This window comes from Channa argus, chromosome 13, assembly GCF_033026475.1.
Source record: "Channa argus isolate prfri chromosome 13, Channa argus male v1.0, whole genome shotgun sequence".
Taxonomy (NCBI): Eukaryota; Metazoa; Chordata; class Actinopteri; order Anabantiformes; family Channidae; genus Channa; species Channa argus.
In genome coordinates this window covers 17,553,676-17,581,637 of record NC_090209.1, presented here as the reverse complement: position 1 = coordinate 17,581,637, position 27,962 = coordinate 17,553,676, and the positions used below count along the sequence as shown (strand labels likewise).

The following is a 27,962-nucleotide window of genomic DNA, read 5'->3' as shown; positions in this document are numbered from 1 at the left end:
CTTGGTCAAAACTCTACCTGTTCTCCTTCACACTGGAATTCAGTAAATGTTCATTTAGTCATCAGACACTATTCGAAAATAAATGTTGGCACTAACACAAGCTATTGTTTTATTCAAGTTTTTACTCAGCACTGCAGTTACCTGCAAGTAAAAACACTACAAGTGTTTATGTTTGCAAAACTTCATGTGAAGTTTTTAATTTATTACATTCTTCAAAGTCAAACTTCTCATAGAAGCAATTGAACAGTCAAGATAAAATGCCTTTATAAAAGGCAAATAATGATTATGTACATCACAACTGAACAGTTAACAGGTACAATTTAAGCAGTAACATTTCTTAAGACATAAGCCAAATAATAGTTACTAACAGTCAAAATATAATCAGAACACGATTTACAGTACAAGTGGATCCATAGGATCCGTTTATGGGATGTTGTTAATCCATCAACACCAAGCTGATGAAATATAATAGAGACACTCAGTGTCAATAGACAGCAGTTTAAAAACATCAATAAAATTGTGTTTCAAGAACAAAACAATAGTTCAACCCAATATGGGTCTTACAACTAACTCAGTAATGTTTGCAAAACAAATAGGATCTTTTCCAACAGGAATGATTAACACAGAGTACACGCTCTAAATTATACATATAATATGGCTACACATGGTGCATATGTTCAGTAAAACCTGAATCATTTCAGTCCTTCCAAAGGAATACCGGCATGTTGTGCCAATTTAATAAAACACTTAGCAACACTGAGTCTTCTTCCAAAGCAGAAGGAAAAAGACTTCAGTGATTCTTCTACGTTCTGTCCATGACATCCACAGACATAGGTCTCTCTCTCTCTGTTTTTGTAGAGCTGAGGCTGCCTCCATCCTACCAGGGCCTCCACAGAGCGCTGCTGGCCTGGCTCACACCCTTGTCTGAGCTAACCTGATGGAGGGGAGACCCAGGAGTAGAGAGGTTGCAGGGGCTGGTCCTTCTGGACGCCTGAAGGCCCTGGAAGTGGCTGAGCAGACGCCTGTGGGCCTGGGTCTGGACCTCACAATGGGAGAGGAAGCTGACAGCCTCCTGCACGCAGTGGGAGTAGCTGTCACTGGCAGTCATGAGGCTGGATGTCATGCTGCCTTGCTGCTGTTGCTGCTGCAGCTGCTTCTTCTGCTGCCAGCTTCTCAGGTAAGTTACAGCCATCTCCAAGATATCGGCCTTCTCTTGCTTGGAGTCTGGCTGCTGCCTGAGGAACTCTGGACCCAGAAGGGATTTCAGCTGCTCGATGCTGGTATTGATGCGGTCTCTGCGAAGTTTCTCCACCATTGGCTTTCTCAGCTGAAGAAAAGAAAAAGAAAACAATTTAATCCACTTGAAACTAATTTTTCTGATATCAAAGTAACCCATTTGAATGCAGAGTAATGTGACTTCACTGAAAAGGTATTTACCTTATGAGGAGGAGTCACGTGATCCTTGGAGTAGCTTGCTTGTCTAACAACAGTGGGTGCCATAGTTGTAGAGTCGGAGCGGTCCTGCTCGGTTTGAAGAGCAAGTTGAGTATGAGCTGCCTTTACCTCTGCCCCATATTTATACACCCAAATTTCCATATGAATGTGTGGGTCTTGGGCTGGTTGGAGTTTCTCACAGTCCCCGAGCCAATCAAAGCGCTGGGAAGGGCTTTGAGGAACGCAGGGCTGCCACATGCTCAATGAAGTGTTTATAGCTGTGGGGACAATGTATGTGTCTCTGGGGAGCAGGTGGAGGAATAGACTGGGGGAAAAAGAGCTCGCGGTGGATGGAGCGGGGAGAGTGTGTGTGTGTGTGTGTGTGTGTGTGTGTGTGTGTGTATGTGTGTGTGTGTGTGTGTGTGTGTGTGTGTGTGTGTGTGTGTGTGTGTGTGTGTGTGTGTGTGTGTGTGTGTGTGTGCGCGCGCGCGCGCGCGCGGGGGTGGGGTGGGGTGGGGGGGGAGTGTAGCTGGGAGAATGACCCAGTGCTTGTGTTGATATGGGAAAGTGGTGAACCCAGGGGGAAGCACACCGCTGTCTCATGTCATCTCCACTGCCACATAATTGAGCACAAAGTGCCTCGGCCACCAGGCACACGTGGGTGTTACAGTGGGCCAACCATTAGAAAGGACCTACATGCAGCCACTTCCACCACTGTGACACGGCAGACTTTCCTCGTGGAACCGTGCAACAGTTGAGATGTCTCAGAGACCAACAGAATATTGAGCTTCTCTGCAATTTTTGGGACTTAATAAAGTCTCCTAATTTGAAAATGAGAGAATCTGTAGAATTATATTTTTGTGTCCCAGTGACCTTTTTAAATGGAGTTTGTTAGATATGCAAACACTAAACACAAGTTGTCTTCCTGTGCACATTTACTGGATTGAAGTGGGACAACTTTCAGAGATCTTAGTGTTGGACCCAATTCCTGCGTCAACTCTGACCTAGTGTATCGAGTTTCTATCATCTACATGGTTGCCTTGCTTAAAGGTTATGTCAAAATGAAGCTGTTCTGAGAGTAAACACATTTTTTTTGACTCTTCTGTTTCATGTTGGACTCTGTTGCAGCAATGTTACAATGTTCCCAGATCTCAACAATTATTTTTGTGTATATAGTGTTAGCATCACAGAGAGAAATGATGACCAGAAGTGAGAAAATAACCCTTCTAAGAATTTAGGGTAATTACTTAACTGCTGTTTAGTTTTATAAAGAAAAAAAATAATTTTTAACTATGTGAACAACCCATTCAAACACCTGGAAACTGCCAATACTAACACTGGATAGAAAAAATCGGTCAACTTCAATATGATTTAAACTGTTAAGACAAGTGCTTCAGCTGTAAACATTCAAACAGTGTCCACACTCCCAGCACATGTTTACACATCCGTCGAGCCCTCACATACTCACACAGACAGCCACACTTTCATTCACTTTCCCTCACACCCACACACACATACACACAGCTGGCTGAACGCCTGCCGCTGGCCACGTCTCAGTCACACGCTCCCTTCCTGCCTGTGTGGAACGTGGGAGCCGCTGTGGTCCCGGGCTTCCCACACTTCAGTGTTAATGACACTGAGGCCGGCTGCACAAAGGAAGTGTGCCCTGTTGAACAAAGACTGAGTGACTAACCTCCCCCTCCCAATGCACACACACACCCAGGAAGACAGAACTGTGAACAGGGTTTCCAGGCACACCATCTGGATGGATCGTTTGCTATTGTCAGCCAATCAAGCATGGGAGACGTTCACCGTGAGAATTGGAGAGGCTGAAATAGAGACAGAAAGAGAAGAAGAAGAATGGCATGTGGGAGTGTGTGTGATTGTGTGGATGATGGGAAACTTTGCTTCAAAGTTAAAAGTTTGTGATAGATATGGTCCTAAACTAACGTGTGAAATAAACATTTGAGGGAATTCAGGAAAAGGGAACTTTGAGCTACATTATGAGGTTGTTACTACTAAAAGAGGTTTCAGAAAACAGTCATACATAAAAAAGATAAACACAACATTACAAAGTGTAATACTGAAAGTTTGTTCTTTTTGCTGGAACACATGCCGTTTAGTTTTAGACGTTCTCCCCCATGCAGAACAAACTCAGGCAGATGTTTTTCCACCATGTTCCCACAACATATCATTCCCTGTGGAAACAACAACGCGGACATCTCCCTCATTGTGGCACATCAGCTGAGTGACAAGAGGCCCCTCCCACCTGTTTGTTTGGATTGGGGCCATTGTACCCCATGAATTCAACTGATTTATCCACATCCTATTGTCATAACACTGCTTTGTGATTGGCCAAAAACTGTGAGAACCAGCATTGCATTAAATCGATGGGAAAGTTGGTTGAAGTATATAAAGGCTGGAAGATGTGTTGTGTGTAATCATAACCTACTTGTGCCCATCACCGGCATAGACTGATACCACCTAACTGCATTTCACCATGAGGGACCAACACGCAATGTAAGTTGAGAAACTTAATTTCTCTCATCCTCATATCATACCTTTTTACTGAGGTCATTCTAGGTCCAGGACTGATTTGGTGTTTTGGCTCTGAATGAGGGCTGACAAAATTCTTCCCAGCAGTCGTTGGATGTTTTGAACTCTTAAAAGGATCTGTTAAAGGGTCAATTAACCCAAATAACTAAAAGCGATTTACAATCTTGGGTCTTTTGACTAGGACTAGTTGTCCTAGATGAATGTCTCTCTGTGATTTGCTGAGACAATTGAGTTAGATTTGCAGATTTCCAGTCAACAGAATACACTGACCAGTTTCTGGGGACTCCAACGCATATCAAATAAAAATTCTTTAAAGAAAGAGGACTGTCCGAAGTACTTCAGAAGTGATAAAGAAATACTTGTTGCTGTTTATATTTATTAAATGTAATATTGAACTGCTGGGAACACTACAAATTCAATTCTGTTTAACTCCTTAGCATCATAAGCACATCTAAAAAGTGAACAAAGCAGATCATCATCTCCATTTAAATTTTTATAATGTTGGTGGATTAACCTTTTAAATAGCAGTTATAGTCGTGGATATCAGTCAACAGCTAAGCTTAAAAGTCTATTTTCTGTGTCCATAAGTAATCAGATGTTTATCCTTTCTCCTCAGCATGTGCAGGATGATGATTATGGAGAGGAAGAGGACAGACAGAGCTGTGAGGCTCAGAACAGCCTTGGAGAGTCAACTCAACACTGGAGCATCTTGCGCTGATATGTGGGACAAGACAGTCTCCTTCTTCACAGTGAAAAAGGCCTTGATTTTCCATAATGGCTACAACAAAACCTCCAGACAGGCCTTGAGGCTGTTCCCCTCACCTGCTGAGGATGTAGCACCGCTTTGCTGAAGTGGACATATGCATGAAGACAGCCTGAAATGTGATACAAGATGTGGGACTCTGTGTGTGTGTGTGTGTGTGTTTGAATGTCTGTAAGCTTCAAAAAGAAGTTTCACATAGAAAAATGTTTTCTAAAAAAGTAGATTACAACAAAATGTAATGACTTTTGTTGTTTTAACCTTTTTTGGGTGCGTTTACTCAACAGTAAGTGTAGTTGACTGTTTACACTGTGATTGCATTAGGCCTCAAATGAGCCTGAGAATGTGCATTTTATGCCTTAAACCTTAGTTTTCCTTGCAACTGGTCACTTAAAGACCATGTTGAGGTTTTATTAAAAAGCTATTCCCTTGTAAAAAGGGGACATTTTTTTATGCTAATGCATACTTTTTTTAAAAAAATGTTTTTGCAACATTAAGTTGTGTTATTTCTTAAATGTCATGTATAAAATGTCTTGTTGAAAGCCATAAGTGAATTGTGCAAAATGTGCTTTCATATGCATGTTAAAAATAAATTGATCTTGATGTTTATGGACTGTGTGAAACCACCTTTAACTGTTAATTTTCATGAGATGAAGATGAAGTTGCAAATGCAAAATTCATATTGGTCACTTTGATTGTCCGTATTAAAGAGTTGTTTTTCTATGGATCAAGTATTTTATCTGAGATATCCATGTGACTTAATATTAATGGATATTGCCCTCTAGTGGCCTTGATAAAGCAGGAAGTAGAGAGATCAAAATCACATGGCTCAGAACAGATGGGGTTATCAGTTATTTCTTCTAAATTGATCAACAGAAGGAACGTGCAGAGCCAGTTGAGAGACAGGTGTTTATGGCCACAATTCTACAGTAAAGTCACACCTTTAGTATAAGTAGGTTTGCATCTGAATAGAAAAATGAGATATGTCAAACCAAATTTAATGCAATAGCCAAAATTAAGAACCATAGACATCTACAGTACATTCAGTCACACAGGAGCTTTTTCTCTCCATGCAAATAACATTGCTCTCATGCACGAAGCTCGTTATCCTCTACTCATATGAGTTGGTTCAAACAAAAGGCTTAATATTCTAAGCTGTGTATTGGACCCAGAGGTAAACACCTGGAAATAAAAGCTGAACTGTTGATCTCTTGTCTCATATTCATCTTTTGATATTGAATCCAAATGTTTGCAGCCCACAGCAAAAATAAAGGAATTGGCCCCAACTGGAGCGGAGTGTAACTGAAGCTGTCTTCAGTGAAATTTTCCAAATAATTACAGATTGACATTTGAATGATTTGTAAAAGGGCTGTTTGGGGACTTAGAGATCATTACAAGTTAATTTGCTTGTGTTTTTTCCTAAATAGTGAATTGTGTTTGTTGATACAGTGCACAAGGAAAAAACACAACTGATCAGCAAAATCAGTTAATAGAGTGAACCAAATAAAATACTGCAGAACTTCATTTAACAGGATGCCATATAGAGGGTGTCAAAAAATAAACTTCACTTTTTGTTAACCATTTGTTCACTTTAACTAGTAGCCTATGTGTGTAGTGCCATTGTCCTGGGGGGAACATTTCCTTTCACTGTGTATTGACAAGAAAAAGCCACTTGACTTTAATATATATTAGCTCGATTTCTAGTGCTTTGCACAAGGCTTCTGTCAAAATAGGCATTATCTGTTTAAGAAAAAATCTTGCGGACTATATGAATGGCAATTCTTCTCACTCATCTGATCCAATTTGAAAGTGAAACTCTTAAAGATGTTTCTATTCTGCACCTTTCCATGGGGCATTTTACCGCATTAGACGACACCATCATTTGCAGTTTTGTAATTTAAACACAGATGGTATTTCAGAGTGTAGGTGCAGCAGGTTAGCCATGGATCAGATCTTGGACTTTTATCATAGGCTACTCATAAATAGCCGACTTAACAAAAAGTCAAAATTAGTTGAGAAGTAAAGAAACTACCGTTGAAAAAAGATGACCATGACACAATTAGCCAAAGAAATTTGAATTTTAGGATATAATGTAGGTCTGTTTTATTATTCATTTAGACAGGTCAGATAATTCACTGCAACAGATGGAATCTTTCACTAGTCCAAAGTTTACTTTGTCATCAAGGCATAGCTTTATGGGAAAAAAAAAATCTTTTATTCATCATTCTTTTACTTATTTTACTTCTGAGGTTGATAAAATAAACCTTATACATATACACACTGAATCACAAAAACATTTCTTCTGCCCAACACTCAAATTCCAGTTACAACCTACATGAAGACCAAACAGCAAAAGCCCAGAAGAAAAGGACAGGTTAGCTTGTAACCATGTGACACTGAAATCTTCTGCCATTTTATAAAAGCCCGGACCAAAAACAAACTTAGTCCCCCCAAAAATAGACAAAAGAAAACAAAAAATAGGAAAATGATAAAATCAAATGCCATTTGCAATACTTGCTGGGTCAAATCCCAAAAACATTTTAGTTACTTTAACATTGCATCCCAATATTAGGAGGGGGGATGAAAATCCAAAAAATATTTCCACTCCAAAACAGAATTCACGAATTATTCCCATCGACTGGACAACAATGATTTTTGGAAATGAATAATTCAATTTTCTCATTCTGGAACAAGACAGAAAAATGGTGAAGTTTCAGGTTTGTTGGTGGTAACAGTCGTGAACCAGAAAATACACAAAATGTCTCTGATTTAATGACCACCAATAAAGTGGTCTGAATCAAAGGGACAACATGTAAAATTCTGTTTTAGTGTGTCCCCCAACTCTTTAACAGCAATGTGTTGTGTGTTAAAAGTGGATGATTTCTTTAGATTACACATAGATTCTGAAGTTATTTTGAAGTTGTCATATGGGGAAAGGAGGGGAGTGGGAAACAAGGTGTATACTCTTTGTGTGTACTCTGCATGTGTCAGTGTGTAAAAAGAGAAAATTATTATTATTTTTTTTTAGTGGGTAGGTGCCCCAACATTATTTGTTGTGATCTGTTGTGTGTTGCAAGGGTTTTGGTTTGGCCATCAGGGCAAAGAGTTCAACAAATCCTGCAGGAAGAGGTCAGGGTCTGTGATTTCAGAGAGAAGACCTGGGGGGGAAAAAAGGGAGACATCAAGCTTTACATAATCTTAATGCCATGTTGCAATTTAGAACTAGAAGAATTTAAAGCCAAATCCTCAATGAAAAGGTAGAGTTACAAGAGAGACGACCAAAGCAGATTTGAAGAACAATCACAAAAGCTGAACTGCTGAATCTCTTTTTATTTCAACATCTTGGATGAGTTGTAAAGTAATAAGATTCACATCTTTCCATCTGTCTAGAAAACCTCTCTGTGTTTATATCAAAACTGAGGGAGGTTGCTGTAATGCTGTAATCACTCCTCCTGCTCAGTCTGTTCATGAACTGATCTTTTCCTAAAGGAATTAATGTGATGGGGGCTCCAGTAGGCAGAATTAATCAAATCAAGTAAATATGAGCCAAAGTGTTTTGTTCTTTATGGAATAAATTTCTAATTTTGTGTTTCCTTGTTAAGCTGCAGTATGAGGAAACTGACATATACTTAAAAAAAAAGGCAGCCAAACGTTTCAAAAGATGCCCCTAATCTAACTAATTTAAAAGGCTGAGGCTCATACTCGTCATATCGTCTTTGAAATAATTTTAAAAACATGTTTGCCCAGAGGAAGGACTGTGACTCCTTTAACTTAGACAGGATTTATTAAAGACCTTAACTAACAGAAGAAATTGCAAGCAAAAGCTGATAAAACATGTAAATATATCCTTTAATCAGGTGCTTCTGGATACTGACCTACAACATCAAAGAACTCTGACAAGGACTCAGCAGGCATGAGTTCATCCTGGAAGGCCCTGAGCACGCGCTCTGAAGCCTCATAGATGGGCATGTCATTGTGACGGACATATTCTGCCAGCGAGAATGACCAGCCCCCCTCTGTGGTGCTGGTGGGTACTTTCTGTATGTTCAAAAAGAAGAAAAGAAAGAAAAGTCATCCACCACTATATTACGTCATCTCATAAAGTAAGAACTTTGTAACACCACAACTGTCCAGCTGATGTCAAACAAAGGAGTTTTTTTAATCAAACTGATCAGCAGCAAATCAATCAAAGCACAGCAGACTTTCACTGTTTTGTAAAGTATGTTTGTGGCATCAACACTGAATTATGTTACTTACCCTGAACATGTCATAGACAAGATCCACCAGGCCCCAAAAGAGAAGAGGTGAGCGATAGACTGCGTATTCCTTTGGTGCTTTGTCTGTAAGTCTGATAAGAAAGGAAAAAAGAAATTAGACTCGGGCTTGTTTTGCAATAAATTGTACTTTGAAATGAAAGTAAACCGAGTACCATTAAATGCCACCTTACAAACAATAATAATATGGCATGTTCCTATTTATAACTTGTTCCAACCTGAAAACAAAATTGCTTCACCATTCCTAGAGAGGAACAGAAAAATGTGAAAGAAGTTAAGTCCCATACTTGTTGGTGCAGACAGTTGAGACTTTGCGGGCATGTGTGGTGACCAGGAGCCTTCGTAGGAAGTACATGCGCGAACTCCTCCATCGTTCAGGTGGCATAATGTGCATGGCCAAGATGGTAAAATAGTGTGGCCCTTCAACCTCGTAGGAGCTCTCCACCCACTTCTCACATGGCTGCTCCTGGAAACTCTGCAGGTTCTTCTCCTCCCGAGATGTAGCCCGTGTACTGGCAGTGACATTGCAGCATAATGAGATAACAATTGGAAAAAACACAAATCACCTGAATGTTTTATCTTTAAACCTCATTATAGTATGAAAAATATCTAGCAGTTGGTTACTGTTACTAACTAAATGTGTAATAATTTGTTGTCGTCAGATACCATTTTACGTAGAAAAATAAAATGTACATACGTATTCAGGACGTAGAGGACAGTGTGGATGATATAGGGGATAAGGTGGATGTTGCTCTCTCGCCCCCCCCCTCCTGTGTCCACGCTGAATGACTGTTCAGTAGCAAAGCGCAGAAAAAGCAGTTTGGTGTCGTGGATATTGAGTTGGTACGTGGGTTCCCGCTGGCCTGTACACTCCTGTAGATATGTATTGTGCCTGTACAGGAGGGAAATCCAGTTGGGAATGATTCACTGTGTGCTTTATTAGGGAAAGTTGTTCTGTCTGTGTCTGTGTTGATGCACGCCTATACCTTGCTAAGCATGTAGCAAAAGCTGATTCTGGCACATGTGGCCCCCACACAGGAAGCAGCCCATTGCACTTTGTGTTGGCATTCTGGAGAGCAGCACTCTCCCACTCTTCTCGCCCACGAGCCAGCCTATCCCCAGAAACAGGAAAAATTAAAAAAAACTCTGATTAAACTGAAGTTGAACTTAAAGCAAGAAAATCTAAATTACTCTAAATATCAGCAGGTACATGATTCAGTTTGTTGTTACCTGACAGCTGCCAGATGGCAGTCATAGTGGACTATGTTAAAGTGCGACACAGTGCTGTAGCCCTGCTGCTTGCGAGGTTTGTTTTCAAACTCCTCCAAGGCCACACGCTTTGTGAATGTGTAAATACCCAGAACTTTGGTTGGCTAAGATAATAGAGACAAGGAGTAACATGTTAATTCAAAACACCCCAATGCCCAATGAATACAACAAGAATAGAACTGATATAATCTCCCTAAATATGCTTTGAAATAATTTCTTCCAAACTAAAAATTGTAGCTTTTTGTCATGGTCTAAGACTTGAAACAATTACTACAATTCTATATTTTATAGGTACACTCAATGATTCCGACATGAGTTTGTTGACATTTGCATCAGCAGGTAAACAAATCTTTAGCTTCCTTGAATCAAGGTTTTGAATAACATCCCCAAGAAATTATTAACACGTTGCCACAGCAACAATACTAGCGACTGGAGCAAGACTAGATCCAATGACGTTTTCAAATAAAATGCTGTTATCAAACCAAACTCTGTAAGCATAAACCACAATTAATGATTGATTTAGCATTGTGTTTATAAATGACATGATATAAAACTCAAAATCCTGGAAGTGCAGTTGTACCTGGAACTTGTATCCTTCTCTGCAGATACAGCAAGTCAAGCCTGGCTCCTCTATTAGCTCCTCCATTTGCTTTAACAGTGAGGTCTTAGTCACCACTTGACCCTTTTCATTCGTCTAAAAGGCAAACACATACAAAACCAAATCAACTATATAACAACATGCTGTGTTACTAACATGAAACAATGTGATGAAGGCAGAGATTCAAATGAGCAGCATTTCAACAAAGGAGAAAAAAGAGAAAACTAAGATAAAAGAGGAATACAGTACAGTCATGCCCAGTGTTCCCAAGGCCTTCTGTCTCATAGCCATAGCCATCCGCTTCTTCTCAGCTCTAGTGTCCCTACGGGCTGCTTCAATCTTCAGTTTGACATCACTGTGCTCCCTCAGGGCCTCCAGAAGATTCTCCGCCAAGGTGCCGATGCCTTCGTCACTGGATACCTGCTCCAGCTTGTGTAAGTTAGTTATAGAATCTGTGCCTATTAGCACCTGGACAGTAAACAGAAAGACAACAGGTCATGTTTGTCAGGTAGCTTGCTTTGAAACAGGAATGCTGATGCTGTGTTTGCAAACTGGAGAAATATTATAATTTTCTTAAAGTAATCACATTAACTGTAGTGTAATAAGAAGCACTGGTATATTTGTTTTAGACATATATTTTTGATTAAAGTACCGAACCTGTGTTGGGGGGTGCTGGGTGGCCAAACCACGGAGTAATCGGAGAATGAAGGGTAAAGCTGGTCTTGAGAGGAACTTCTTCCAGACATCTGCATCCAGACTAATGAGATAATTTGAATTAGGAAGAATACGTTTATATTCAAGGTTTTAATAGACCTGGCACTGTGAGAGACTTACTTTTTGGCATTTGGAATATGTTTCTTCATGTAGTCTAGTGCACTCTGAGTGATTCCTTTCTGGAGAATAAGATCTTTCAGCTGATGGCCATTGCTGTTATTTTTGATTCCAGCCGCAATTTTACAGAAGCAATCCAGAAAGACTTTGTCATCTGCACTATGCTCCTCATCATACCTTTAAAAAATAAATAAATAAATAAATAAAAATAAAAAAAGTCATCACATTCTTGGTTGCAAAGTTGAATACACTCTGAAAACACATGGCACTGTTAAATTATCAGCTTGATTTGTTTGGCAATTTAATTACTGGCAGAGCTTCAATGCGTTTAAGGACATGCCACATTTTGAAAATCTATATATGTGCAAGCTAGTTGATGCTTACTTGTCAAAGCTGCAGCATGGTTTGAAGCGTTCCACCAAGATTCTCATTTTCTCCAGTTCACCAAAAGACAGGTATGGGATGATGCGCAGCAGACCTTGCAATACGCTGGGATTGGAGCGCACAAAAGGGGTGTTGATCTGGTCTAACAACATGACCAGCTGATCTTTGTCTCCTGTTAGCAACAGGTTACCCTATGAAAGATAAACCAGTCTATGTCAAGCTTACAATAGCAGTGTATTCAAAATGAGCTAATATTTTCCATGAAATGGTAAAATGTCTTAGTTTCAGTTTTTACTGATATGTTGGTTATGTTCTATTGTGAATAACATATGGGTTGATAAGATTTGCAAATTGTTGCATTCTGTTTTTCTTTACATTTTACACATTGTCCCAACTCTTTTTTTGATTTGGGTTGTGTGTGTGTGTGTGTGTGTGTGTGTGTGCGCATGTTATATCTGCATTTGGAAGCTGTTCATGGAACTCTGAACATAAGGTTGAAGGTCAATTCAAGTGAATGAGGACATTCTTTGGTGCACAAAAACTGCAATAAAACAAAACAAAACTACCAAAGAGATGATAACATTGGGAGGGGCCAATACAATAGTTTGGAACCTTTTTAAGAAAGAAATATCTGGCAAGCTCAATGATACAAAAGATCGGAGGATCGTGGAAATAAAATAGGTGACCACAGAATTATAACCCTAGTGATGAACGTAGCTGAATGAATTGAAAAGTGTAAAGGACACAATTTTATACTGAAAATGGACAAGGACTCAAAATCTATAGTGAAAGCTACCCAAGAGTTTCTCAAGGCAAAGAAACACGATATTCTTTGATGGCCAAGTCAGTCATCTGATCTTAACCCAACAGAGAGGCTGTTCATTTCATGAAAACAACACTAAAGGCAGAAAGACCCACAAACAAGCTTAGCATCACTAGGGAGGTAAGTCAATACTTGATCAAGTCCATGGGTTCTAGACTGCATGATGCCTCGACTAGAAAATAATTTTCTGCGAAGGATTAAAGGATTATATTACTTTGTGTTACATTTAGCTAATGTAACTCTTTGATCAAACCTTGACTTTGCTCACATCTTGAGTGCTTTCGAATTTAATGTAGTGGTTAGGCCAAATGCAAAAAAATGTTTAATTGTTCCAATATTTTCAAACTCAACTGAAATTCTCACCTTGTCCTCAGATATCTCTGCATTGGCTTCATCCAAAATGATTTCCATGATGCTCAGAACTTGTTCTGCTATAGAGGCTCCACCACTGTCCTTACTCTCCTGTTCTGCCAGTAAAGCCTGAAGGAAAAACATTAAAACTGATTTTTACTACAGCACCCAAGGTAACAGATAACTATGTTATTAGAGCCCATTTATAGCTACATGGCAATTTAAATTACAATGGTTGAAACCAGTGAACCAATGTTACAGTCACTAACACTTACCAGGTTTAAAGTTCCCAACATGACGTTGAGTGTGTTCATCTCTGGTTTGACCAGCTGCTGCCTGTTGATCTTCACCTTCACACAATAGCTGAACAACTTCAACAAAACCTGTGAGTGAGACATATTCACTTGGTTCAACTGTGCTACGCCGCTTTGGGAATTCTTGAAGATATTGATCCCGCTTGTCAGAAGTGCAACCCTTTCAATACACTGTTGTGAAAATGTTCTTTATCAATCAATTATAAATAAAAGGTGTTAGGCAATCTCTGTGCACTGAAGGAGAAAAAGCTAAAACACGATAAGATAAATACAGTAATTTAATCAGTTTACAATTGCTAAATTCTAGTAGAACCTGTTACTATTTTTACCCTTTTATGAATATTAAGGAAAAAAAACACTGTTTCCTGGACAGTGAAAAAAAAAAAAAAAAAAAAGATTAAACTTCAGAATATTAAATAGGCTTCAATGTCAGAATAGACATTGAAGACATTGATAACTAATTGTAAAAACTATAGGAAAACTTACAGTGAGCAGATGTCTTCCTTGTTTAAAATCTTTGATTCCAGACAGTCTGTTGAGCATGCACACTAGTCCTCCACACTGTGCCATGACTCCTGCCATTTTGTATACCTCCTCATCATCCTCCTCCTCATCTGTAAGAAAACAATATATTTTTTAACCAATTGTTTTTGAAGTTTCTTGTAAATTTTCTTGATGCTCTGCTCTGTGTACTCGCAGTTTTTAAGTGAGTCAGAGAAGCAACCCTTCCCTCTAGGAATCCAATGGCAAACCTCCTTCTAGCAACTGCACTTCATTTATATTAAAAAAAAACACAACACACACACCAGAGGCTAGTCCACAGTGCTAAATGTCCTATATAATGTTTACTCCCACTCTGGAAGTATTTCAGACTTGGCAAATACAAACCTGTATAAATCCGGAAGATAATGGCTTGAACATCAGTGAGCAGCATTAATGTGTTCTGTTTAGACCCGGGATAAATTATTCCTAAATCACTAATAAATCTAACCTGTGGTTGAGTCCAGTGACTCAATGAATTCTTCAGTGGCATCCCCCAGCAGACCTCTCATTCGATAGATGATTCTCATTGGCTCACCCTTAAAAAAAAAAAAAAAACAACAACAGACAAAACAAAAAAATTAAAACATTAAATTACTTACTCTATTGCCAAACTTAAGCTACTTAACTCCAACTCAAAAAGTTCTTAAAAGCACGATTTATTCATTGACACAGGAATCTCACCTCATTTGTAGGGCACCACACCTTCTTGTACACTTCTGCCACTGACAGATCCAAGCTGATGATTTTGTTGTTAACCAAAAGCTAAAGATAAGAGTGGGATCAAATGCATTTGTTATGGCATCTCAACTTTTAGAATTCAATAGGAAAGAAGATATTTTGAAAAAACGTGCATTAGTAAAAGAAACTACACAAAGAGAATCAGACTGTATGGTCGTTTCACCTCCATGCCACTGTCATCTTCAAGAAGTGCCACCAGATCACAGTCTTGGCAGATCTTGTTCTTGATGTCCCTCATGAGAGGGCCAATGCCAGGTTCATTACTGGTGTAGGGGTTTCCTGGCATCCGCCCCTGCAGGAAGTCCTCCTGCTGAGGATCCTTTTCCAGGGTCACAAAGAACTCTGTCACCTCGTTCTCCTCCTACACACAGGAAGGAATTTAGGTAACAGATGAAGACAATTTATAGCTTAACTGAATATTAGAGCATTATGCTGTAAATTTTAAATCTCACAGGATAGATGATGCTGCAAAGTCTCTCAAAAATAAACACAGGTGTCCTGTAGTCATCCAGGTTGTACCGTTTTGCAGTTTCTATGCACACTGCCATGAAGGCTTTGGTTTCAGACTCCGTACCTATGAGCAGCACCAAAATTACTACCATAATGTTTTAAACACATAAACAATAAGATTTGTTTTGGGAATTATTCCTATAAGAATAAGCAAAAGTAAATGTATACCTTATGTGTTTCATTAAATAATAACTTGAAAAAAATATTACAAGTCGTTAAATCTTAAAATGTGAAGTATGAACCAAAAAAATAAATAAATAAATAAATCAATAACATGAGTTAGTGCAGACCTGTTGTCATGTCTTCCAGCATCTCGAGCAGCATGTCTTGAGTTTCATCAATGAGCTTGGTGCGCTGCACCACCAGTTTCCGCAGACACAGATAACCATTGAGCACTGTGCCCACCAACCTACTTTTGAAATGCCGCTTAATGGACTCCACCTCAACAAAAGAAGAAAGCAATCCTGCAATGACACCAAACACAAAAAGTTTTTATAAGAAACCACAAATAAAAATAATTAGGCTTAAAGGGCAACTTCACCAATTTTCAACTTGCTTTCTACAGTTTTAGTTTAGGGTGTAAATTTACATTACTGCATTAAACCCTCCTTCTGACTTCCTTATATTAAAATATTTCCATGCTTCTAGCTGAAAAAAGTTTTTCATCATTAGGAGTTCAGATTTTGTCTTCTGGATAGCCCTCAAAAAGCAGATTGACCATGATTACAAACTCTATAGCGCGATCAAAAAGATGACAAACTGAACTGAATGTCCTTCCAAGTGATCTGGAGGCATTTTTTAGCTAATAGTATATTTTGATATATGGAAGTCAATGGCATTTAAGTACACGTATTACCAAAATTAAAAGAAACATGTTCAAAATCAGTGAAGGCATCCTTTAATGAATCTAATGGTCAAATTGGCTTTTCTGCCGATGTGTACAAATACATTTACCTTTATATTTTATTATACAATAGTGTTAGTAGTAAACCCAATTTTACAAATACAAATAGTAGCACAAATAGTAAGATACCTGTCAAACTCTTGAGGGCATATCCTTGTTGCAAGTCTGTGCTCAGTGTAGCCTCCTCCAAAGCCAAAAGATTGGCTATTTCCTAAATGGATAGATTTTAGATTTATTGGCTATATTGCCAGTTTGATGTCTTTGAAACATTTGTTATCAGTAAAGCTATCTGGCATTTAAAATGAAGTACAAAAAGTACAAATTTTTTACAAGATCAAAATTTCCATCTAAAGATTTTAAGAAAATCAATAACACATGCAGATAATCATAAATATGCAATTTCTATAATTTTAAATCTCAACTTTTTTTTTTTTTTAAACTTTGGAGCATTACCTTGGTAATCAGATTACCAATGTAGGGTAGGACACCACGGGCAGCCAGGTAAACCTTCCAGTGGGTTGGCTTAATCAGCTTCTGGTACATACCTAAGTATTCCACTGCACACTCTCCAGCCACACTCAGCTCATCCAGATAACTAGCAGGCAGGCAGACAGACAGAGACACACAATTTTATACTATGTTACCTGGGCATTAGGTTCTCAAACCTACTTTTACCCTTATTAGTTATTAGAAAATGTTACAGAAATTGTCATGCAAGTGCTATGAAACAAAAAAAATTAACTATCATTTCTGGAATATTTTTTAAGACATTCCACTAACAGCTAATAATGATTTACATAATAATTTGGCATTACATGATTGATTTTTTTTTCTTTTTGAGTCTCATACCTGGTGAGTAAATCTAGGACCTGTTGCTTACGGCTAGGGATTGTGGTAAGGGCCTCCACGATAGTGCAAGCTGCTTGTCTGGCTGCCTGAGTGGCAGGTGTAAAAAGAACCTGTAACAAAAATAACTTTGGTCAACGTTTATTTTTAGAAGCATTAAAAGATGCAATAATTACATAATGAAATAAAAGGACCAAAACATAATAATAAAACATATTTTTAGTTTTAAAATGGTTGCTGGCTACTTATCAGATATCTTACACAGTGAAGGGTACATGTCACCTTGCTGAACTAATAGGGAGAACCAACAGAGGAGCAGTAATACTGGTAAATCATTTTATCTGGATTTTCTTTTTACCTGTCGCAGCCAGTTGTTGTGGCTTAGCTTGAGCAGGCGAGGGAAAAGACCTTCACCTTTTCTGGACCTCATGAACTGTTTCCACTTCCAAACATACTTTTCTAACAGATACTGCTTCCGCAACTCAGTCTTCCCCTGAGGCTTTAACACAGTCTCCTGGCCTGTGGTCATTAAAATAAAGTTAACAATGAAAAGCTTGTCATAAGTTTTTATTATTTACATAAAAAAATGAGATGAAATAAATGTGTTCAGACTCCAGACTTACATCTTGCTGGAAGACACTTTTTCCAGGCCTCATAAGATGCCTTGGGCTCCTTCTTGAGCCAGAGTTGGGCCTGAGCATGGATTTCATTACTGTAAGGCCTGACTGTTGTCAAGGACTCAATAGCAGCATCCTTTAAACAAAAGTACAGACAGACAACTAAGTGTTAACTGAAAGACATTGCATATCATATAACTTTAAAGTTTGTATGTTGTAATCAAATATCGAATTACTTTTCTACTTCTTGAAATAGGAAAGTATCCAATAGCTCTTTATCCATCTTTCAGTTCACTAATTGTTTTGTTGGGTATTTCTATGTTTGGTCCACATGGCTGATGCATCGTAAGTTTTTTAATCTATCTGAATTCAACTACTGTCACTCAAAACCCTCTATATAAAGACCATGACAGAGAATTGGCTACTTCACAGAGTAACAATAATTTACCTTGTTCTTCTTGCTAGTGGGAGCAGGGGGCTTAATGAGCTTTTGCAGGATTCTCAGGCACATGAGAGTGATGTTTTCCACCACTACAGGTGTCTTTATGTTCACCGACATGAGGAACAGACTGAGAGCTATGTAAATACACACCAAAAAAAAGAAGGAAGTTTTTTGACACAGATGTTGTGACCAGTAACAATAACAAATATAACTCAATAACGGGTGGTGGATAGATAAGTCACAAAATGAAAACAGTGAAAGGGACTAAACATTTAATAATTAACTGACATTTACTGACACTGGCTGGTTGTGGGATTAGCTAAGAGACACAGTTGCTACCTGTTAACATGCAGGATGTTTTACAATGCATTATTATCTTTTTAAAATGGATAAATATTGTAGATGAATGAATCACTCGAGGCCTAACTAGAATATGAGAAAAAGTCAGACTACACCAAAGGCTACTTGCCATGAAACACATCCCACCAGGCTGACAGTCTTATGAGAAAAAAAAAACTGTCTTACCACAACGCAACCTCAACTCCCAGCATCCTCCCTCTTTTGAAATTGAGTCTGTCAGCAGCAGCATCTCATACTGTAGATTACTAACCTGTTGGAAAAACAAACAATTTCATATCAATATCGAAAATTTGTCAACAGTGTTTAAATGCTCAATGTGATTACAGAACAAAAATATATTTTGTCAGGAACAGAATACCTTTTCTTCATCTTCCAGAAGAACATGTAAAATAACATACCAAATCAGGATTTGCCCAGTGGCCTTTGAGAGCAGCTGACACCTTGGCAATGATGAGGTCATTCATCTGCTGTGTGGCTTCAGGGTGATCTCTGAAGCCGAAAAATATAAAAAAGGTAGAGAAAACAGTTTAAAAAAAAAAAAAAATTTAATTAAAAACATCACTGTATGAATTCAATGTATATGCACAAAGAGTAAAATGCAAATAGTAGGGATGTAGATGGTTTACTTCCAACAACTTAGGCTGGGCCCACACTACAAGATAGTTTGGACACATCTGGCTCTGGTTTGGCCCTTCTGACGGGGAGTATTCCTAAATGGAGGCTGGTTGGTGCCGATTACCGGTCCAGATAATTCTATAGTGAGTAACTCAGAGACATGCTCTTAATGCTCCTGACAGGTTCAAAGACTTACCAATTTTGAAATGTAAATATCTTTAGTATTTGGAATTTAAAATTCTGTAGTTTTGCCTGGATAGAGTCACCAACCACATGATGGGGACTTGCCTTGTTGGAGACTAGGTTTATTGCAAACATATGCCATGCTGATTCCACTTTCTCAGCCACAACTTCATCCACTATTTTTCTGTGCCTTTATTTCCAATCCAAAAAAAAAAAAAAAAAAACCACACAAAGTGCTACTAGCTGAAATGTTAGCTAACCAATGCAGTTTGCCTCCATGTATGTTTTGCTCTCAAGTCACGTTTTATCACATGGGTTTCTGTGAGTTTCTAAGTCCCTGGAATAACCACTCAGAAAACGTTAAGTATAAACATCCACTGTGTGATGTACGTTTTGGACTGACTTTTCTAATGTGTGCATCCTTAATATTATACCATAAAAATTATTACAATTTTGAAAATCCTCTAGTGTACACCAGGACTCATCTTATATCATCAGTCAGCTTTTACTCAACCCACACACTTCACTACAACAGGACACATGATAGAAAGACATACCGGGTGAGGAGACAGACCAGCTGGCGCACTTCCTCCCTCATAGCTGCTGTACCTCTCCGCAGGTTGTACTCAAAGAGTTCCCGGATGAGCCCCTGGAGAACCAGTATCTGGCGGAGGGCTGGGTTAGTGGCTAGTGCACGGAGCAGCGTAATACAGTGACCCGTGACAGCTGACGCACAGCCATAGCACTTGGTTGAGGAGGTGTGGCCACAGCCCAGCACAGAGAGGGCACGGTACTGACTGGCGGTGAAGGTTGGCTGGTGGCTGCTGCTGCTTCGAGATGACTTTGTGGCAGCCTCTCTCTGCTGCAGATCATACTCCAGGAGCTCTTTACGAGATGCAAGCACTTTCTGTAAACCAACAACAGGCCAGAGTAATATGTGAATAGGAAAACTTAACTGCTACAAGTTACTAGCAAAATCTTTTTCCTCTCTAACCTGTATAATTTTGGAGAGTTCATCAAATGACGTCTTGCAGTCTCCGCTGTATTCTTGGGCAAGCTGCTGAATGTACCTGTTCACATTAGTAGAGGATGTACCAAGTCCTGCACCAGTGTCATCCTGATGGCAACACAAAGGAAAAAAAGTTTTTTTGTATCTTCCGATGTAGGTTTTGTGTCTTTGATGTACTTGAGTACATCAGAAGATGTAGCTTGTTATATTAGGGAGTCAGAAGTTTTAATAAAACATATTTAATTCTGCCATGTTTTACTTCATGCCCCACTTTCTTATCCAACAACTGCTGTTACACTGAAAACTTGCACTGTCAGTGTGACTGACCTGTGGCTTCTCCGGTGCTGCCTCATTGACTTTAGACAGGAGGCTCTCTAACTGGGGCCGGTGTCCCATCAGCTGATGGTAGACCCTGTCGGCTTTGTCCAGCAAGGTGTTGATGTTTGTTACAGCCTATAGATACAAAGACACTTATGAATTAAGTATAAGGATATAAGTGTTTGCAGAGTGAATACAAAGGCGAAAAGAGAGACTCTGAAAAGAATTCAGGGAAAAACTGAGACACTGGCGTGTCATCACATTTTTTGTACTGAAAAAGCCCCCTGTATGTATTCCTTAAAATGTAATAACTTACCTTTTTCCTGTCTTCCTCATTCTCAATGGGATCCACAGCACAGCATGGTTTAGCATATAGCATGAAGTCAAATCGGGCATATTTGCAGAAACCACATGCATTGCATAGGAAGGGGTCTTTTTCATCGTAATTTATAGACCTAATAGAAGACAACCACCAAATTAAAATCTAACCAACTTCATTGTACCCAAATATCTTGTCAGAACTGCAAAGGGAATATGCTGCTTCTTACCTGCACTTGTGGCACTGATAGACATTCTCACCACAGTTGCCACACACCCCAGGGTTGGCAGGCACAGATGCACTGCAACGTGGACACTGGAGAGTCTCAGTGGAGGCCTGGTAGTTCTCATAAAAATCTGAGAACTCAATCATCAGGTTTGATGCAACAATGGGTAGGGGAAGGTCAATCTTCACTTCTGTTTGTCCAGGTGTCAGCTGAACTTTCTTGGCTTTGTGCCAACGAGCAGGCCTAAAAATGTGCAGCAAAGTTAGTGTTAGTAGTAAATTTGGTAAAGTTAATAATTGCAATTGGCCACTATGCATTTTAATACCCTAAAGCAACCCCATAACCATTTGGAATACAAATGAGTGATAAAGATAGTGAGAGAAAGACCTGCTGCTGTTTGTCAAAACCTACTTGTTCTTCAGCTCCACTATAGCTTGTACAGTCCGGTTGTTGTAGTAGAGATTGATAGTGCGCACCATTTTAGTGCGTTTCAGGTCACCAATCTTAACTGTCACTTTGCTGATGGTATGGCTGCCAATGAGTTTGACAACCTGCTGTGTGGTGGTGTAGCGTGTGTCCACTTTGATTGATGACAGTTTAATATTCTGAACAAAAAAAGACAAGAGACAATTAAAAAAATAATAATAGACCATTATTAATTAAATCTAACCATACATGAGTCTGGTGAATTCCTGTAAATTGTCTTTATTCTATCCTCAATGTAGCCATGGTTTGCCTCGTATCAGTAATATAGAGATCGAGATTTGCATGCGAATTCTGTCACGCCTTTTTGTAGGTGTTTAAAATACAACTAAAACTTGCAAAAAACTTGTAATGGCCATCAGCTCAATTTTGTTTGGCTAAATACTGCATCCAATAAGTGAAGTAGGTCAATACATACAGATAAGGGAACTTCTGGATTGTTGCACACCAAGCAGGGATCACTTTCCAGATAAAAGCCATCAAACTCCACTAGACCTGACAAGGTGCTGCACGGGAGAACAAATGATTACAGTTTTATACTAATGTTGTCAACTACTTGACACTGTGCCCTCCTTGTTACAAAACAGAATGTTTTCGTAGACTTACTTGTATATGTTGGAGTTAGGGTGATTTGTCAGGATGTGGTTCTGTGCCCTAAGAATTTCCACAGCTTTCTGGGAATACTCCTTCAGCTGGAACAGAAACATTTTTTAGACACTTTATTAGAGGATTATCATCATTCAAACTGCTATATTCTTCTGAATCATTAAAGTAATCTACAATAAGGACTTCAAGTTGATTACGGACACTTTATTTTTAAATAAATTTATATATTACCACTGTCAGACAACAAGAAATATAGTTCTAACAAGATTTCAGAATTATTATTTCACCACTCAGTGTGACCATAGTTTAAGTTGTCTTTAAACAAACCTTTTTCTCTGTCTGGGGGGTTTTGAGAGAGAAATATCCTAGCAGGTCGACAAACTGGGCAGCTTTACGGCCATATGCAGGGAGCTCAGGCCAGATGGCCCATGTCAGCTCCAGCAGCAGCTCCTGCTGAGATTTACTTGAATTCCTACAGAGAGATTCATATGTCAACCAACAGCTCACTTTATATATATTTTTTTACTTAATATTGCTTTTGTTCAAAAATTGATTTCACAAAATTTTGAATGATGGTTATTATTATTATTATGGCTCTAATTTTGTTTAAATATCACTGTTATATATTATCGCAAATGTGTATGAGCAAGAGAGAGAGAGAATGTTATAGCATGACATGAGTTAAAACAGAAGTAATCTAAATGTGAAGCATGTTTAAACCTTACCTGTAGATATGAAGTGCCAAGCAGTGGGCTTGCCAGCGCACAGCAGATGAATTTGACTCCAGAAGAAAGCAGCGCAAGAACTGGATGAGTGTCTCCTTGTCTGCAAATTTGTTGAGCTGACTGACCAGAGCCATACAAAGCTGATCTTCCTGGCTGCCAACACCATCACCTGGGATCCGGAGAAACAGAAAAAAATGCAGCATCTTATTGTCTATTTCTGATGCCTCAAATGTCTTGTTTAGGCATTTATTAGGTAGCGTGGGCATACGCCAGCATTCAATCAGTGCCTTTTGACTGAGAAAGTTTGTGAAGCTGCCTCACCCTCTTTGTCTTTCTCCTTGTCCTCCTTCTTGCTCTTTTTACTGGAGGACTTGCTCTGAGATGATTGTGAAGCTCCTGTCTGTGCAGCACTACTGGAGCCTCCTCCTGAGAATGATGAAGAAGATGTGGAGGAACTGGCCAGCACCTTACTGCCACAAAGGGCACAGGAGAGTAGTTGCAGCAGCACTGGAGAAACGCCCTCATCCACAAGGAAGCTGACCTGCAGCAGGAAGTACAGCACAGCTGGACAAAGAAGATGAACGAAAAAGAGACGTACAATATTGAAAACTGCTGACCTTGAAATGTTGTTTCCAGTTATAAAAACAGATTTGAATCAACTTACAGTCGTCCTTTATGCAGAACTTCTGCCAGTTGATTGTCCTTTGAGTGGCAATTTCAGCACAGGCTTTCAGATGTTCCATCTGTACCAAGAAAGGACAGTTAAAGAGCCCCATAGTCAAAAACAGTAACTGATTATAAAAAAATAATTTGGTAAAAAGGACTTCTTTAAAATATAAGCACAGACAAAAACAAAGGGTATGAAATAAACCAAGAGACACACCAGAGAAAATCTGTGCTAGGAATAGTGAATGTTCAGGACACTTACCAGACTGATGAGTGTGTCATACTGAAGAGCAGAGCCAGATGTGGCTGTGACCACCCCAGCCCGGAGAAATATTCCCTGCTCCTCCAGGAGCTTTTTTATGCTGCGCACATGAGAGTCAAGAGTATGCAGGTCACGCAGCTGACGATATTTTTCCTTGGAGCCGCAGATGAACAGTAACAGCTTTCTGACTTGCCTCCTGACAAAAGGAGTTTGCTGGATCATCAAATACTAAAAAGAAAAGGGTTTAGAGCATTAGGTTTGGGCTTATTTGTTATGTGAAAATAGACATTTGAAAAAAAAAAAGAAAAAAGGAAAGTCCAACATCTTACTTCAGACAGATAGTAGAACCAGGAATGGTCAAAGATAGGAGGTGGGATACGTGGGTTGGTGTCTGCAATCTTTTTGATTTGATAGGGCAGCCGCAGCACCATTTCAGTCAACAGCTGAGAGTAGGCTTCAAACACATCTGCAGCATGTCCCTAAGAGCACAGTGGTTGTTTGTTGTTGTTGTTTTGTTCATATATTCATCACAGTTTTTTAATTAGGTTTAGTGACACAGATTTTGTATCCTACCTTCACATATTGGCGCAAGAAGAATGGACTCATGTCTGGAGGAGAGGAAGCAGTGTGTGGCCGAAGGAGCTGACTAGTGGCCACAGGCTCTTCTTCACCTTGTTGGCTCTTCCAGAATTCCAAGAGTGACTTGAGCATGTGGAGACAGTAGTCAATTGCTCCCAGGCTGAGAAGGGCAGTTGCTGTGGCGTTGGAAATCAAGGAAGATGACTAGACAAGAGAAAGAATGGGAAATGAATGGAAAATGTTTCTGTTTCATGGAGGTCCTCAAAGTATGTACTTATAACCATAATCATACTGAACTTCGATATGAATTGCAATTCAATTATCTGAAAAACTATATTTGTCACAATTCTTATGAACAAGTAAAACATACATAAAAAATATATTGTAATTTTGGGAGACGACCTAAACTGCCTTTGTGACACAGACTTAATAAACCCCCAAATACTACCTCAGAAGAGGATTTAGAGCCAGATTTGGTTCGGGACATAAAGACGCTGAGTAGTCTCATGATGACCAGGTGAACTTCATTGATGGAGCTACGCTCATTCTTCTTGGTCACATCCTGCACAAGAATCAAATGGATTCAGTCCAACAATCATACATTAAGTCTGACATTTCACTGGGGATATAATCATGGTTACCTTTTTGTGCATGCCAAGTTCTGCGATGAGCTGTGCAAGCAAGTCATCCAAGGCACCCTTATCCTTTTCATCCTCCCCATCCAGGTCAGAGGTCAACATAAGAATAACCTGCATGTAAGGGATGGCTTGGACCCCACCTACATTGTGGAGCTGTGACAGGTGCTGAAGCAAGCGCTCCAGTAACATAAGACGAACCATGTGAAGCCTGATGACAAATGGATGATAAAACTAGTAAAACCATTTTTTCTTCTACAACTGAATTGACCAGATTAAGCTTAATGTGACAGTTTTCATGACAATCTAAACTCCAAAAGCAAATTTATTTCTAAATCTCTCCTTAACCTTAATCTAAACTCCGGCTGCATATTTGGGATTTCTGACCTGTTGCTTGTGTGGATGTCTCCCTCAGTCTCGCCTTCACCCTCTGAGCCTTCACCTTCCTGCTGGGCTGTGGTGGTACTGATGGCTCCAGTGCTGGAACTCACACTGCCTGGACCTGCAGGGTGGCCCTCAACTGCTGTGTCCCCATATGCACTGCTACGTCCTGACACTTTACACATGCATTCACAAATGTAACTAGGCAAACTGGAAACATGGTCATTTAACAGGTGTTAAAGTTTTATTAAGTGAAAGAAATTAGTTACTGAATTAAATGTTATCAGAGTCAGTCAACACCTTAAAAAAAACAAAAACAAACACTCTGCAATAACATTTAGAATATCAGACTAGCTCTAGGATTTGTTGTGTTCGGGATTGATTTCCTAGAGAAGAAAAAAATAAAAAATAAAATTTAAATAATAAAAATCACCCACCACTGTGCTCCCCTGCTACAGAGTCGATAGCAGAACCTCCACTCTCTGAGCCCACACTTCCTCCATGCTCAGCTGGAGAGGTCCGCAGCGTGGAGCCATCAGTAGCAGCTGTGCTGCCCTCATCATCTGATGCCGGGGCTGAAATCATAGCAATAGCTGTAACAGTAAATACACCATAGTCATCTTGCCAGGATACATGATCTTAGTTTACACTTGAACTAACAACACACAAAAAACATGCAATTGAGTTAGTACATGTTGTGCGGTTACAACACTTCAACCTGCCATTACTGACTATTTTTTCCATTTTCAGTTAAACACTGATACAAAATTTTAAGCTTAACATGACATTGAACAGCTATTTTAAGCCACTTTAGCAACAGGGGCAAAAACAAGGCCATAAATACTAATTTGTATACAAAAAGAGAACTATATGTCCTACGGTAACGTTAATTATTTTTATGATCATACACAAGGTTAGATTTTGTAAATTCAGACATTAAGTTTTATCTATGACAAAAGGTATGAGAAAATTTTTACCTGATGCTGTGGTATCTGAAAGGGTCCCAGCATCCAGTGAAGAGGAGCTTGGGGCCTGGCCAGACAGACCAAGGCTCTGAAGGCCAAGGGCACTGCTGCTACTGCCTAAAAGGGTCACATGGCACATTTAAGCACACACCAAAAATCACAAAAGAGTTTCGCTCTATATAAATTGAGAAAATGTTTTAAGATACAAGATAACTAAATAACAAAATAGTACAGAATTATACATTAAACTTTGGAGAGTAGAAAATTCTACTCTACTTGAAAAAGTAGAGAATTGATTTTTATTCAATTAGAAGTTTTAAAAATCTATTTTTCAGGTGGGTGACATGCAAAACTTAAAAGTACTACTTAGTAATTCTAGGATAAAGCAATTAACATTTAAGTTACTAACAACTGAAATCTACTATTTTAAAAATTGAATTCAAAACAATTCTAATAACCAAGAACTGTTCATCAGAGCCTGGGTTACTATTGAATTATTGTTTATTTCATCATTTCTTGCTGCTGACCTTGTTGATCCTGCTGAAGGCTAAGAGCGATGGCCAACTCTACCATGGTTTCATCATCTGCATCAGGTGGGATGTCCAGCATGGGTGGGAAACCCTCAGCTCCAGCCAACAGCGCTTCCAGGGGAGATGGATTTCCATTGTTGACATTTTCTGCTGTCTCCAAGACCATTGACTCAGACTAACAAGACAGAAAAAGTTTATGTATTTTCTCAACTTTCAAAATGTATCTTTAAGGAAAAACTGTTGGTATTTCACTGTTGGTATGTACTGGACATGCTTCAACCAAGGTGTTTGTGACCAAGAGAACGGACTGTACCCTTATTTGAATTTGCATGTATCCCCATGGGGAACCTGTTGTGGACAGGCTGCTGCATTTAACAGCCTGGGGCCATGAGGACCTGTGAGTCAAACCACTGACCCTTTCATAGATGACTACTTGGCTTTTCAGTATGTGTGTATATGTATATAAGGATAAATGTATATGCCAAGGACAAAAGGTTCACTGATGGGAGCTGTGAAACTAAATGATACAAGAAGAAAACAATTCTATTGTAAGATTTTAGCTGAAAACTGCCATGATCACGGTAGATTAGTCACAACCAGCCATTAAAAATTTTATAATAATTGCACAGTTGTGCTACTGCAAGCATAATAAATAAATAAATAAATAGATAGATACATAAATAAATAGAAACCTAACTATTGTTTTAGACAGAAGTGCCCCTCTTTGCTCACCACCATTTCAAAGTCACCATGGTCCACTTCACCCTGCTCCTGACTCTCCTGTCTTCCCTCTTCTCCTCCAGTAAGGACTGATGACTGCATTTTGTCATCAGCATCGTCGTCATCATCATCATCCTTGTCTCCTGGTAAAGGAAATGAACAAGCAAGCTTTAGAAAAAAAAGTTC

General features: G+C 39.2%; 2 protein-coding genes across 8 annotated transcripts in view; both read right to left on the bottom strand.

Annotated features, from left to right (window-relative positions):
• Positions 1-165: 165 nt before the first annotated feature.
• On the bottom strand, positions 166-1,739 carry LOC137140292 (transcription factor HES-5-like). Its single transcript, XM_067528565.1, has 2 exons — positions 1,438-1,739; positions 166-1,327 (listed from the first exon to the last, which is right to left on the bottom strand). Exons 1-2 carry the CDS (start codon positions 1,690-1,692, stop codon positions 878-880), a joined length of 705 nt encoding a protein of 234 aa, XP_067384666.1. The 5' UTR covers positions 1,693-1,739; the 3' UTR covers positions 166-877.
• A 5,089-nt stretch (positions 1,740-6,828) lies between these two features.
• ubr4 (ubiquitin protein ligase E3 component n-recognin 4) overlaps positions 6,829-27,962 on the bottom strand; it is a 55,421-nt gene continuing 34,287 nt past the window's right edge. For 4 of the 7 annotated variants that reach the window (XM_067525688.1, XM_067525690.1, XM_067525692.1 and 1 more), the window contains 50 exons: positions 27,789-27,919; positions 27,054-27,231; positions 26,539-26,643; positions 25,999-26,154; positions 25,568-25,736; positions 25,187-25,391; positions 24,994-25,107; positions 24,540-24,749; positions 24,296-24,445; positions 23,967-24,194; positions 23,703-23,781; positions 23,360-23,602; positions 23,039-23,207; positions 22,641-22,785; positions 22,314-22,399; positions 22,126-22,213; positions 21,636-21,829; positions 21,228-21,467; positions 20,996-21,134; positions 20,689-20,814; positions 20,347-20,469; positions 19,910-20,259; positions 18,953-19,043; positions 18,720-18,804; positions 18,201-18,328; positions 17,759-17,888; positions 17,494-17,654; positions 17,139-17,248; positions 16,743-16,884; positions 16,419-16,500; positions 15,676-15,849; positions 15,328-15,449; positions 15,039-15,236; positions 14,819-14,899; positions 14,586-14,673; positions 14,081-14,208; positions 13,556-13,663; positions 13,293-13,409; positions 12,107-12,297; positions 11,726-11,899; positions 11,549-11,648; positions 11,141-11,359; positions 10,874-10,987; positions 10,255-10,397; positions 10,011-10,136; positions 9,722-9,916; positions 9,312-9,536; positions 9,008-9,098; positions 8,626-8,788; positions 6,829-7,908 (listed from right to left, as the gene is read on the bottom strand). In XM_067525688.1, the coding sequence (XP_067381789.1) occupies positions 7,844-7,908; positions 8,626-8,788; positions 9,008-9,098; positions 9,312-9,536; positions 9,722-9,916; positions 10,011-10,136; positions 10,255-10,397; positions 10,874-10,987; positions 11,141-11,359; positions 11,549-11,648; positions 11,726-11,899; positions 12,107-12,297; positions 13,293-13,409; positions 13,556-13,663; positions 14,081-14,208; positions 14,586-14,673; positions 14,819-14,899; positions 15,039-15,236; positions 15,328-15,449; positions 15,676-15,849; positions 16,419-16,500; positions 16,743-16,884; positions 17,139-17,248; positions 17,494-17,654; positions 17,759-17,888; positions 18,201-18,328; positions 18,720-18,804; positions 18,953-19,043; positions 19,910-20,259; positions 20,347-20,469; positions 20,689-20,814; positions 20,996-21,134; positions 21,228-21,467; positions 21,636-21,829; positions 22,126-22,213; positions 22,314-22,399; positions 22,641-22,785; positions 23,039-23,207; positions 23,360-23,602; positions 23,703-23,781; positions 23,967-24,194; positions 24,296-24,445; positions 24,540-24,749; positions 24,994-25,107; positions 25,187-25,391; positions 25,568-25,736; positions 25,999-26,154; positions 26,539-26,643; positions 27,054-27,231; positions 27,789-27,919 (7,379 nt within the window). In that variant the 3' untranslated portion in view covers positions 6,829-7,843. The remainder of the gene's footprint in view (positions 7,909-8,625; positions 8,789-9,007; positions 9,099-9,311; positions 9,537-9,721; positions 9,917-10,010; positions 10,137-10,254; positions 10,398-10,873; positions 10,988-11,140; positions 11,360-11,548; positions 11,649-11,725; positions 11,900-12,106; positions 12,298-13,292; positions 13,410-13,555; positions 13,664-14,080; positions 14,209-14,585; positions 14,674-14,818; positions 14,900-15,038; positions 15,237-15,327; positions 15,450-15,675; positions 15,850-16,418; positions 16,501-16,742; positions 16,885-17,138; positions 17,249-17,493; positions 17,655-17,758; positions 17,889-18,200; positions 18,329-18,719; positions 18,805-18,952; positions 19,044-19,909; positions 20,260-20,346; positions 20,470-20,688; positions 20,815-20,995; positions 21,135-21,227; positions 21,468-21,635; positions 21,830-22,125; positions 22,214-22,313; positions 22,400-22,640; positions 22,786-23,038; positions 23,208-23,359; positions 23,603-23,702; positions 23,782-23,966; positions 24,195-24,295; positions 24,446-24,539; positions 24,750-24,993; positions 25,108-25,186; positions 25,392-25,567; positions 25,737-25,998; positions 26,155-26,538; positions 26,644-27,053; positions 27,232-27,788; positions 27,920-27,962) is intronic. The other 3 variants (XM_067525689.1, XM_067525693.1, XM_067525695.1) reach the window with 1 other exon arrangement.